Genomic DNA, 13,522 nt, shown 5'->3' with positions numbered 1-13,522 from the left:
TCATCAGGACTGTGGTTGAGAGTGGAGCTAGGAATGCTCTCTCCCTTTAATAGAAAGATGAATCTAGGCCTTTCGCTCTCTCTTTACCAAATTCTTATTCTCCTTAATAAATGCTTAAAAGTCTAACTCTTGCTAAAGCATGTAATTTATTGGCGACCACTCATTAGATATTTTAGACAGACTAGCTAGAATTTTAGCCCCTTACACTGGTATCCCATAAAAACCCTGTTCCCAGTTCCCATCTTGGAGTATTCTTAGCATCTGTTATGTAATACCATGAGTTATATCTCCTCTGTCCTGATTAAAGACATTAACTTTATTATATTCATTGTTTTCATTCATTTTCAGGTTAATACCTCTAGATATACATTGTAAAATGAAGCCCTGGGATAGAAAATGACTTTCAAAAAATTCATACAGTTTATAAACAGTAGAGGAATGATTCAAATCCTTCTTGCCAGAATCAAGAAATAAGAATCTTGTAATGAAAGCATTCAGCCTTTCTATAGTAGAAATGAATTAGGTAGGGCTTCTTAAACTTTTTTCACTTGTGACCCCTTTTCATCTGGGACATTTTTTATGTGATAGCATGATAGCATGTGCAGTGCAAAGCATACATGTTGTATGTTCAGAACCAAGGCTACAGTGACCCCACATTCAGTTAAGCAACCCCATATAGGGTCACGACCCATAGTTTAAGAAGCTAGGAATTAGAACAACCTACCAAAAATGGTGGTAGGGGGTCCTTAGGTATTCCTCTGTAAAGAAGCACACTCTCTCACAGTCCAAGTGGAATAGAAATGGTCTTTCATTTGGGTGCTTGAGAGAGGAAAGTTGAAGAGGGCCTCAAGGGGAAGAGATGGCTTAGAGACATCTTTTTTCTTCCAACAGAAGAAAGGGCAAAGCTTTGAAAGAGGATAGATGAGGTGGCCACCTGCCATTGGAAAGTTCCTTTTTGAAGTGGGATAGGGAAAGATTCTGGAGAGTCAGGGGAATTTTCTTTTTTTGGAATGATAGACCTGTCTCCTGGGGATAACACTTTCTCCTAGCTCAGGTAGCAGTCATGCTAACTTATTTTCCTGCTATAGAATTTTATCTCCACTTACTTCTTTTTTTGGTGGTGGGTGGTGGTGGGGCGGGCAGTGAGGGTTAAGTGATTTGCCCAGGGTCACACAGCTAGTGTCAAGTGTCTGAGGCTGGATTTGAACTCAGGTCCTCCTGAATCCAGGACTGGTGCTTTATCCACTGTGCCACCTAGCTGCCCCCTCTCCAATTACTTCTTAGGTGTGTCCATCCTGATATCTACTTGGCCAGTTCAAACTTTTATAGTCCTTTAATTCCTTGATATATCTTAAGCCCCATGGCAAGAAACATTGTTAAAAATATTTTTCATCACTTCACTCTCATCAGTTTTGCATTGTAGGTAGAAACAGACCCAGAATGTTACCATTTTATTATTTTTCTTATTTAATGAAATATATAGTGCAGGTTTATAAATTAAAATTTTTGTTCTGCTTAAAATACATATTTGTATGTAAATTCATCCTCTCTAGATTCCCTGAAAGCTTGCTACATACAACTATAATAATTGACATGTCATAGTTCTTAATTGTTTTAAATGTGTTCTTATCCTTGAACTCTGATATTAGGATGCCAATAGTTATTGAATAATCATAATCATTCTTCAATAATATCAAACATACATGTTACATTTGAATCTTTTTTTCCCTCACAATAACCCAGAAAGGAAAGCAGTGTGGGTACCATTGTCCATTTCAGAAATGAAGAAACTGAGGCTGAAAGATATATGGGATTTGTTATCACCAATACTAGTAATATATTGCAAAACTATGATAGGGACCAAAATCCCCAGATGCAAAACCCATGAGTATTTGCCATATAACAACCCACTCCACTGAAAAATTCAAAAGAACTGGACTCGTGCCAGATTCCCTGGTGTTTAATTAAACAGTATGGAATGGCATGAGGGATGAGCTGACCTCACAGAGCAGAGAACAACAGAAACCTGTTCTACTATAAAGTTTCTGTGTTATTAAGGTAAAGGACACATTTAGAAAGAGTTTGCTTCTTGTTGCTTGGGTGGGACCAGTTGTAGAGAAATGGTGTGTAGTAAACATTGGGAGGAAATCCCCGATTTAAACATTACTTCTTATAAACTTTATGATCTTGCACAACTAAATTTAATGCCACTGATCCTGAGATTCACCATGTATATAACTGAGATAATAATTCTTTAAGGAATACCCTAAAGGGGTACCTATAAAGACTTAATCAGATAATGTGTTTAACACATCTTACAAACAAAAATACAATTTACACATGTCAACATGTATGTATTATTTTGAAATATTTCCATCTAAAGAGGAAGTGTGTGAATATTTATTCCATTGAACAAAGGTAAGCCTGAGTTATTTTTACTGTCCCAAAATCCACACCTTTAATCTGAGATATTTGTCAATAGATGATCTGTAAATTGTATGATCCCATTATGGGATTTCACTTTACCAATTTGAAGGGAAACTTTTACTTAAACTAGGATCAGAATCACCTTGCCATTAAGAGAATGATACTACTTTTCAGATCTCTCTCTGTCTCTGTATCTCTGTCTCTCTGTCTCTGTCTCTGTCTCTCTCTGTATCCATTATATACAAACATGCATATGCATTGATCAACATAGATATTTTATGTATGTATTTCTGTATGTCTACACTGATGTTTATGTAGGTGAGTACACCTATTTGCATATACATATATACACACAGAATGATAGATGAGAGAGATGATTGATTGATAGATATTGCATTTCATGTTTAACAATCACAAATAACAAAAAGTTATATGTTGGGGTAAGAATGTGTCAGACAAGTATATGTTTTTTCTTGCTAGTTGATGCAAAAAGTAAATACATTATTTAAAAATCTTTTTAAATCCCACAAGCCCTCTGTAGTTGCCATAGAAATCCAAAAATGTTTTAGTCATTAACCTCAAAACTTCCTAGCAGAAGGTATTAAGACTGAAGCCCTGGTGTTTTAACCAACTCTGATGTGAGTAACCTGTTGTGTCCTCGTACACCAATGGAAGCAATCATAAGACTATCATCTTGGAAATATTTAGATTAGCTCTATCTTAATAATGCGAAACTCTAATGGAATTGAACAACAAAAACTCCTTGTTTATTAAATAATAGATATAAGGTTGTCCTTGGTCTCCTTTCTTTATTAAACTATGGCCATTGACATGGAAATGCATTCTACAGGGTCTAGTGAGAGCTCTCTGGTGGCAGAACCTTGTCTTGAATTTGTACACCAAAGTAGAGAGCAATACTTACCCCAGGAGATGCAGATTTAACTGATCTGTTGTGCAGTTACATATTTTGTAGATACTTCATTGAGGAGAAGTACTGTCATTCCATAGTAATGGTTATAAAGAGATGAGTTATCAAACTACAGAACACTAATTGCAGTTGAATTTTGAGCTAGAATCCCTACACATCCCCAACTATGTTACTAAGATAATTGCTTAGAGTAACACCTTAGAATGTTGTAGCTGAAGAGCTATTAAAGATTAAAGGTGGCGCAGTGGATAGAGCACCGGCCCTGGAGTCAGGAGTACCTGGGTTCAAATCCGGCCTCAGACACTTAACACTTACTAGCTGTGTGACCCTGGGCAAGTCACTTAACCCTAATTGCCTCACTAAAAAAAAAAAAAAAAAAGAAGGCAGAATAGCCTGCTAAGAAGAATAGCTATAGATATATATGTGTGTGTGTGTGTGTATGTATATATTTATATATATGTATATATGAATATATGAATATGTATGTATGTATATGTTTATGTGTATATATGCCTGAATATAAAACAAACATATGCATGTAATATAATTTTTTATTGTTATCCAGTCATCTTTTCAGTCATGCCTGGATCTTCATTACCCCATGTGGGGTTTTATTGGCAAGAATAGTTTGCAATTACCTTCTTTAATACTACGTCTACTATTATGTAAAAGGAAATATAGTTATTATACACGTGTATATAGCAATATAATGGATTTCATGGTATACCCATATATAGTAGTTTGGTCTGTTTATTATATACATGTATGTGTGTATGTATGTAGTCAACAAGACAGAAAGAAAGAGATTGAAAGTTAACCTGCATTTCTTCTAATCCCAGCTGATTACAGAATTTGAATAAAATAATTTTAGACATAAAATTGAATTTCTATTTGTATTTTTCACCCTGAGGAATGCTTCTCAGCTTTTCTTATACATTATTTCCTACCTCTGTATTTTAATCCAAATGTTCTAGAATCATAGTCCATGGGTTTTGGCATAGAAGCTACATGCTGGTAGAGAATAGAAAACTGGTATTCTCAAGGGGCTGTAGAATATTAAAAAGTAGATACATAGGAATTTTTAGACCATATGATATGGATTGCCAGAATTTTGAAGACCTTAAAATATAGAGCATAAAATGTCAGATATACTAGGAACTTTAGAACATTTGGGCAGCTAGGTGGCATACTGGATAGAGTGCCATGTCATTAGTCAGGGAGACTCCTCTTTGTGAATTCAAACCCGACATCAGACACTTACTAGCGGTATGACCCTGGATAAGTCACTTAACCCTGTTTCCCTCAGTTTTACCAACTTTAAAATATTGCCAAAGGAAACGGCAATTTACTTCAGTATCTTTGCCAAGAAAACCCCAAATGAGGTCACAAAGAGTCAACAACAAATCAGATCATGAACTAGCAGAGATTGAGGGGAGCATGACATATTATGTCATAACCATAAGGAAATTTAAGAGTAATCTAATTTATCTTCCTTATTTAACAGAGAATAAAATGGAGATCAAAGAAAGAAGTGACTTTACTCTTCCATATGCACAATTTTCATCCCTTGAATATACCGAAGATAAAATGGATCAAAGAAATCTCTCTATTGTGGAGGAATTCATTCTTATAGGATTTTCTGATTTGCCAAACCTTCAAGGATTTCTGTTTAGTATTTTCTTAATCATATACATGAGCATCATATTAGGGAATGGACTCATCATTATATTAACCATGGTTGCTCCAGATCTAAAAACACCCATGTATTTTTTCCTTGGAAATTTTTCCTTTGTAGAAATCTGTTACACTTCAGTAACTCTCCCCAGAATGTTGTCAGACCTTTGGACACAGAAGAGAAATATTAATTTCTTTGCTTGTGCTACACAGCTTTGTTTCTTTCTCATTCTGGCAAGTACTGAATTCCTGCTTCTAACTGTGATGGCCTATGACCGTTATGTGGCCATCTGCAGGCCTCTGTATTATCCTCTCATAATGAATCCCAGAGTATGTGCCAAGTTAGTCACTGGTTCCTGGATCAGTGCAATTCCAACTATAACAGCACTTGTATACCTGATTTTTTCTCTGCCCTTCTGTGGTCCTAACAAACTCAATCATTTTTTCTGTGACTCTCTACCACTACTGATGGTAGCCTGTGGGGACACTTCTGTGATGGAATACATTGTTTATGGGGGTACTGTGTTGTATATCATGGTTCCTTTTCTCTTAATAATCAGGTCCTATGTTAAAATTATTGTCATTATTCAGAAGCTCCCATCAGCCATAGGGAGATTTAAAGCATTTTCTACTTGTTCTTCCCATCTCACAGTTGTGATCTTACTTTATGGTTCTGCTATCATTACATATTCAATACCCAAGTCAAAAGCCTCCTCAGGAACAGAAAAGGTGCTCTCACTTTTCTACACTATTATTACTCCCATGTTTAACCCTCTCATATACAGCCTGAGAAACAAGGATGTTATTGCTGCATTTAAGAAGTTAATATCTAAGTAATTTGTTTCATGTATAGAATAAATCGTGGTACTGAACCTGATCCATTATCTGTCTCACGATTCTTAAAGAATTCTAGACTCCTGCTCTCTTATCTCTGTTTGAAGATTTTCCATCCCCTGATATTAATCTCATGCACTTGATAGAACTCTCTCCCCAGTATGATGTCAGTTGTGTTTGTGTGTTATAAAAAGTCCATATAATTAGTCCATGTAAAAAAAAAAAATTCTTTGCTATTTTTGAATTGTCTTTCCTGGGGGATATAAAATGGTAACTTGAGGCAATGATTTACTTGTTCCAGATAAAGGTCACTTAATGGCCACTCATTAAATACCTTTAAACACTCAATATGTACCAAACACTTTGTTAAGCACTGGGGATCCAAAGAAAGTCAGAGAGCTCATGAAGATGCATATGTGCATATAATTTCTCCTTTACATCAGTACAGTAATAGTGAGGATGTGAGCAAATGTATTTTCTCTTAGGTTATAAATATTTCAATTCATTTAAAGTTTTATGAATTTTTTTGCATGGCTTATTTTTCAACATCCCTCTATCCTCCATAACTTAAGGTGTTTTCTGGAGTCAGCTCAAATTGGCACATGAGAGCCATTTTTTTTTTTTTAATGTCCAGTCTGAACATTTACACCTTGGAAATTAACAAATACTGAACATCGGGGATTGTTTTATTGTTGTTGATTATCCAAACTTTAAAAAGTAATAAAGAAAATTTAATAATTGACATTAATCTTAAACTTCTGTTATAGATGTGTCTCCATTAGGAGAAAGGTGTGGGAAACAATATTTTAGCAAACTGATAGAGAAATCATTTGAGACATCAATGTCAGTATTCCATAAGTGTTGTGCTTCACCTGTCTACAAAAAGAAGGGTAGAAAATTTTATCCTCAGTGTTCCAGGCTATGGAATTTTCATAAACCATTGCAGATTTTTTTTTTTGGACAACAGTATCGAAATTAGAAGAAGAATCTAAGGGTCTGGTGCTACAGTAAATTAATTAAGTCACTCTAATCCAAATGTGATAAGTGATAAGATGCTCAATAAATCAAAGAGTATCAAACATAAGCTTTCTAGTTTTAAGTGATAAAAGCCATTTCTTTGAGACCTTCTAAAGCCATCTTTAAAAGCCATTGGATGAAATAAAATCATACTACACAGTTCCAATTGGTTGAATTGTTTTATCCACACTCTGCTTTTAAAGAAAACATAAACTGGCTAGAATTAGAGTTCTTCCTGAGTCGATAGTTAGGAAAGAGAATGTTCCTGTAAAATCCTGCTGAGACAGCATGTTGGGGAAGGAACAAAGACCTCATTACCAACCTAAGTGAGTCTAGATCCATCCTCATTCATCCTTCCCCCACTCACTAGGTATGAGGACTTTGAGAGTTTCATTAAGTCCAAGAATGTGAAATTTTGAAACTTCCTTTTGATATCCTAGTGGCACCCCATGTCACCATCTATTAACAGTATCTTAATTGGGAGCCAAGAATGGACAATATAGATTCAAAGATCAACAAGAATATAAGCATGCCTAAGTAGCCATTCTTGAACAACAAGGAAATGGGATAAAAATGAAAATATTATTTCTTTCAATAAAAAGCCAACCAATCAAAATAGAACTTCCTCCTTTTACCTCAACTAAAAATCATTATTGTTCTGTGGCTGTAACTCTGTCCGTCTCTCTGTTTCTGTCTCTGTCTCTCTCATATGTAACTTCTCAAAGAAAAGAAAAATGAACCATGAAAGTCCCAGATTACGCTAAATAAGGAATCTTTTTTCATGTATTGAGATTTTAAATCTCAATACAGATGGCCAAGCATCTTAATATTACAGTCTTTAGGTTCTACTTCCTCATCGTGTGTGAACCTAGTTTGTTAGTGTAAAGATTGGAATGACGCCACCTGCTGGAGACTTATTGTATGAAAGCTCCACCATGAGGAGAAGGCGCCTGAAGGCAAGACATGTGGCTTTTCTTTGGCCTCAGGAAGTGACTTTTGCTTGTGGGAGGAAGAGGGGGCGAGGCTGGCACTCTTGCTCTCTTTTGTGAGGAGTCTGGTGGAGATCGGAGCAAAAGATGCACTCTCCCTTTGATAGATAGATGAATCTAGGCCTTTCTCTCTTCACCAAATTCTCATTCTCCTTAATAAATGCTTAAAAGTCTAACTCTTGCTAAAGCTTATAATTTATTGGCAACCACTCATTAGATATTTTAGACACACTAGCTAGAATTTTAGCCCCTTACATTAGAAACTTGAGTCTTAGATTGTACTGGCAGAAACCTCAATAACAGATTGAAAAAGAATTGTAGATTTATTTCCCTTTGTCAAAAATTGGTGAGTTGGGGGAAAAAAAAGAAATGTATGTGAGTGTCCTTGATAAATGCTAAATACTTCTGACTCACCTATTTTACTCCAAGGTTTCCAACAGGTAGACCAGGTAGAGATCATCTATTCCCACAAACTACTCAAGTCAAAACAAATAAAGCTGTGACACATAGGAGCAACTGTTTACATTTTTTAGGTCAGATGAAATAATATTCTGCTACTTTTTACTTTGATTAATGTAATGAAATTATATATACATATATATGTATATAGCATACACACAAATGTATGCACATATATTTATGCATATTCATATATATATACATATACCTACATATATCATTTAAGCATTAATCTCATTTTTGTTCAATTTTCCAGCAAGTAGGGAACTCTTAAACACCCATTAATGATGTGGTCTGGTATAATGGAGAGAACCTGAAGTAGTTTAGTATAGTAGAAAGAACCCAATAATTATAGGTAAGACTTAGATTCTATTATCTCCTCTTTTACTAACCGTGTGACCAATGGAAAATTATTGCCCTGGTCTGACATTAGGGTCACACATATATAAAATGGAGAAAAGAAAATAATTCTATTTTTATTCTTTGATGAATGGTTGTTGTGAGAAAAGTATAGGTTAAGTATTCTAGAAATGGAAATATTATCAATAATGCCAATATAAATTAGGATATTGAATTCCTTTGAAATATTTTTGACAAGCTCTTTTCTTCAGCACTTATCTTCATACCCCTATCATCAACTGAGAGGTACTAGGACAAAGGGGTATAAAGCAGGGAACATGGCCTTTAACTACAGATAGTACGTTAACCATGTTACAAAGATGAGGTATGAAGGCATAACCCTCCATTTTAGTGTAAATAGTTTTTAAAATTAGCTTTGTTGGCAGATTTTTCATGAATCTAGTAGATAGAAAAACTTATAGCACAGTAGTATTCCATCACAATCATAAAACAGAACTTGTTTAGCCATTCACCAATTGATGGTCATTTTAGCGATTTCCATTTCTTTGCTGCCAACAAAAGCTTTGCTTAACCTTAACACAAAGAGAACTGCTATAAATATAGAACATTTTATTTTCCTCTTTCCCTAATCATCTTGGGAAATAGACATAGTAGTGGTATTACTAGATCAAAAGGTATAAGTAGTTTAATAATTCGTTAGGCATAATTCTAGATTGCTCTCCAAAATAGTTGGATTAAATGACAGTTCCACCAAGAGTGTTCCAATTTTTCAACATCTCCAACATTTGTCACTTTCCCATTAAATAATTTTAGCCAATCTACTAGGTGTAAAATGATATCTAAAGGTTGATTTAATTTACATTTCTCTAATTAATAATGATTTAGAGCATTTTATATGACTATACATTGTTTTGATTTCTGCAACAGAAAACTGCCTGTTCATACCTTTTGACCATTTATCAATTGGGGAATGACTTGTATTCTTATACTTCTTTTTTCAGAGATGACCTAGTCAAACTTCTTTAACATTTTTTTCTTAAATCATAAAAGTATTTTTATTATTTTCTAGTTACATATATAGTTTTTGACATTTATTTTATAAGATTTCTATTTCCAAATTTTTCTCCTTCCCTTCTCTTCTTCCCCTCTTCCCAAGACAGAAAGCAATCTGATATAGGTTATATATGTACAATCACATTAAACATATTTTTGCATTATTCATGCTGTGAAAAAAGAATCAGAACAAAAGGGAAAAAAAACTGCAAAAAAGAAAAACGAAAAAATTAGAAATAGTATGGTTCAATATGCATCTAGATTCCACAGTTCTTTTTTTCTGGATTTGGAGAGCATTTTCCATCACAAGTCCTTTGGAATTATCTTGTACCATTGTATTGCTGAGAAGAGTCAAGTCTGCTACAGTTGATCAAAATACCATGTTGTTGATGCTGTGTACAATTTTCTCCTGGTTCTGCTCATCCCATTCAGCATCAGTTCATGTAAGTCCTTCCAGGTTTCTCTGAAATCTGCCTGCTCATCATTTCTTACAACACAATAATATTCCATTACATTCATATACAACAACTTGTCCAGCCATTCCCCAATTGATGGGCATTTTCTCAGTTTCCAATTCCTTGCTATCACAAAAAAGAGTAGGTATAAATATTTTTGTATATGGGGGTCCTTCTCCTTTTTTATGATTTCTTTGAGAAAAAAGACCTAATACTGGTATTTCTGGGTCAAAGGTTATGCACAGCTGTATAGCCCTTTGGGCATAGTTCTAAATTGCTCTCCAGAATGGTTGGATCAGTTCACAGCTCCACGAACAATGCATTAGTGTTCCAATTTTTGCACAGCTTCTCCAACATTTATTATTTTCCTTTTTTGTCATATTAGCCAATCTGATAGGTGTGTGGTGGTACATCAGAGTTATTTTAATCTGCATTTTGTTAATCGATAGTGATTTAGAGCATATTCTTATACATTTGTCAGAATTATTTATATATTTGAGAAATGAGACCTTTACCTGAGATTCATTTTATACATTCACTTTCCCATTTTCTGCTTTCCTTCTTATCTTGGCTGAATTTGTTATATTTATATAAAACCTTCATTATCTTAATCTCCTCCTTGCGGGAGGTTCATATCGTATTTTGGACTTCCTGGATTCCTAACACATCCTCTGAGGTGGGTATCCTTTTTCCTTAGGGGTGTATTTTTGGAATTTAAATGTCATAAAGTGAATTTAAGGACACATTTGGTCTTTCTGCACATTATTCATGATGACATGCTTAAGCTTCTCATAAACCAAGGGTACCTCTGTTTATCTCTTTACTTAACGATCTGGTTTCTGGGTTCAGTTTCTGTTTCCTGTCATCTAGGAATATTAATGGCTATTAATGGTTAATGGTCCGTGGTAACCTGCCCTAAGCTTCTCTTTATAGTATTTGTTGATAGGAACTCAAACCTTAGTTTCTCTGTTAACCCTTTTAGCTAGCATTGATCAAGTCTTAGATTATCTGTTAAACTTTTTTAGCCCCTTCCAACAGGGTGATGTCATGACTTGCAGTAAATTGGATTTAGGTGACACAGATTTTTGCAAAGTAACCAGCCTCACTCTGTCTTGCAGAGCCATCTGGGTCCAGTGGCAAATACATATCAGGTTGACTGGAAATGGCCCTGGATGTTTAAGGCAATTGGGGTTAAGTGACTTGTCCAGGGTCACACAAGTAGTAAGTGTCTGAGGTCAGATTTGAATTCAGGTCGTCCCACTTCAGGGCCAGAGCTCTATCCACTGCTCCAGCTAACTTCCCCAGTTCTGGTTAAATAATAAATATAAAAGTCCCCTCTTTATTATGAGTTTAATGGACAGTGAACAGTAATAATGCATGTATATGCACTAAGTCAAGCAACCATTTTGCATTCCTTTGTTTTCCCATTATACAGCAGGTCTTCCTGAATTCCTAAAGATATCTTTTAAGTCCCATCCACATAGACTGTAATTAAATAGAATATGTTGTAAATGATTTGATGATGGGGCAGAGTGAGGCACAGTTGCAAAAAGTTATCAGTGGCAAGAAAGTCAACAGGACCGGCAATGGTCTGGGATGCAGTGGATAACTGACTTTTTTGATGTCTGACCAAACTCTAAGTGCTTCAGAGAGCCTGCTTCAGTCACCTTCAGGGCCATTGGTACAAATTGTTTTCATTCACGCATTCCATCAGAGGAAGTTTTCACAAGCTTGGGGTAGACATGACCCTATTTCATAGACAGATTTGAGACCTGTTAGTTACCCTCAACCTGAGTTAGCCAATTTAGCTAGCTTTACATTTTCCAAATGTAGATGAAGGAGCAATTGTGGATATAGGTTTATTGGATTTTATAAAGTTTTTTATTAACATCTATAATAATATTAATTTATGGAAGAAGAGGAGAAATGAATTATAAAATAATACAGTAAGATTAGTACAGAAATACTTGGAAGATTCTATTCTAACAGTAGTTGTTAATTGTTCCCTGTCAATGTGGCAGGAATTCTTTTTTTTTTTTTTTTTTTTTTGCGGGGCAATGGGGGTTAAGTGACTTGCCCAGGGTCACACAGCTAGTAAGTATAAAGTGTCTGAGGCCGGATTTGAACTCAGGTACTCCTGAATCTAGGACCGGTGCTCTACCCACTGCGCCACCTAGCTGCCCCAGCAGGAATTCTTAAGGGAAATAAATCAGGGACCTGTGCTTAGACCTGTTCTGATTAATGATTTTTATTGAGGCAAAAGTACATCTGGAAGCTGCTTCTGTATTTACTGTTTGGAACTGAAATTTTGAAATTTAACCACTGCATACTTGTATTTACACGCCTGTGGATCATTCAGACATTCCTCCACTCACAGTGCTAGGTTGTATCCCCAGAAGAGTGATTGCTATTATATGCTGGACTCTAAGGGCAACACTGAAGGTGATTATTCTAACACTATATGATGAGCTCCTAGTGGTGTGCTTAACCTTAATGATGATTCAATTCAGTGGGTTAATTCTTTGTTAAAGGCATTTATTCAACTGATTATTTGAAGAATTGATGTTTCGATGAGTAGCAGGGGCTGGGGCAGGGGAAGGGTACATTTCTTTCTCCTTTAGTTTAAAGAATATCACATTCTAAACTCTTTGCTCATATATCAGATAAGGCCTGGCCTGGGAATTAACTGAAATATAGTAAAGGCTAAATGCACAAAAACCCTCTACCAATATTCCATGGTACCTTAGTGCAAATTCTATTATCAAATAGTTCCCTATAGAATTGAAATTTGAAGTAAATTTTCCAGGATCACAGAGCCATTGCTTAAAGGCAGAACATAAGTGAGCTTTAATGAATTTGAACATATAACAGCTAGAATAACTAATAGCTTTGGTATCATTCCTTCAAATTCCCAACTCTGATACTTCTCATCTCCAGGTAGAAAATGGAAGCAGTTTTTCACATTTCCTACTTGACAATATTTCTGGCCTCAAAAGCCTTGTCCCTCAGCATGGCTTGCACAATACCTTAGTACCATTAATACCAATTTACTCAGTTCTAAATCCAGTACTCCTAAGGGGACCTTTTGTGGAGGAGTGCCAGGGGGAATGGTATCTGGGAGGGTCTGTCTGTACCTCAAGGCCTTCTCCTCTAAGTTCAATATCTCTATCTTTTAGTTCTTATTGACCTTCAGCTTTTCTGGAGCTCTCATAGCAGCCATTATCTGGCCTTGACCTTGCTTTCCTAGAGACTTTACTGGTTGACTCAGGACAGATTCTGTATCATTGCTTCTGGAAAGGGTTAGAGTCTACTTTCAAAGGGCCAGA

The 13,522-nt window shown here is 35.5% G+C and overlaps 1 protein-coding gene across 1 annotated transcript; it reads left to right on the top strand.

The window, feature by feature from the left end:
- Positions 1-4,927: 4,927 nt before the first annotated feature.
- Positions 4,928-5,866, top strand: LOC122731672 (olfactory receptor 10AG1-like). Its single transcript, XM_043971927.1, has one exon. It carries the CDS (start codon positions 4,943-4,945, stop codon positions 5,864-5,866), a length of 924 nt encoding a protein of 307 aa, XP_043827862.1. The 5' UTR covers positions 4,928-4,942.
- Positions 5,867-13,522: the final 7,656 nt, after the last annotated feature.

This window comes from Dromiciops gliroides, chromosome 6 (genome assembly GCF_019393635.1).
Source record: "Dromiciops gliroides isolate mDroGli1 chromosome 6, mDroGli1.pri, whole genome shotgun sequence".
Taxonomy (NCBI): Eukaryota; Metazoa; Chordata; class Mammalia; order Microbiotheria; family Microbiotheriidae; genus Dromiciops; species Dromiciops gliroides.
The sequence above is the reverse complement of the archived record's forward strand: the minus strand, read 5'-3'. Positions and strand labels throughout refer to the sequence as shown.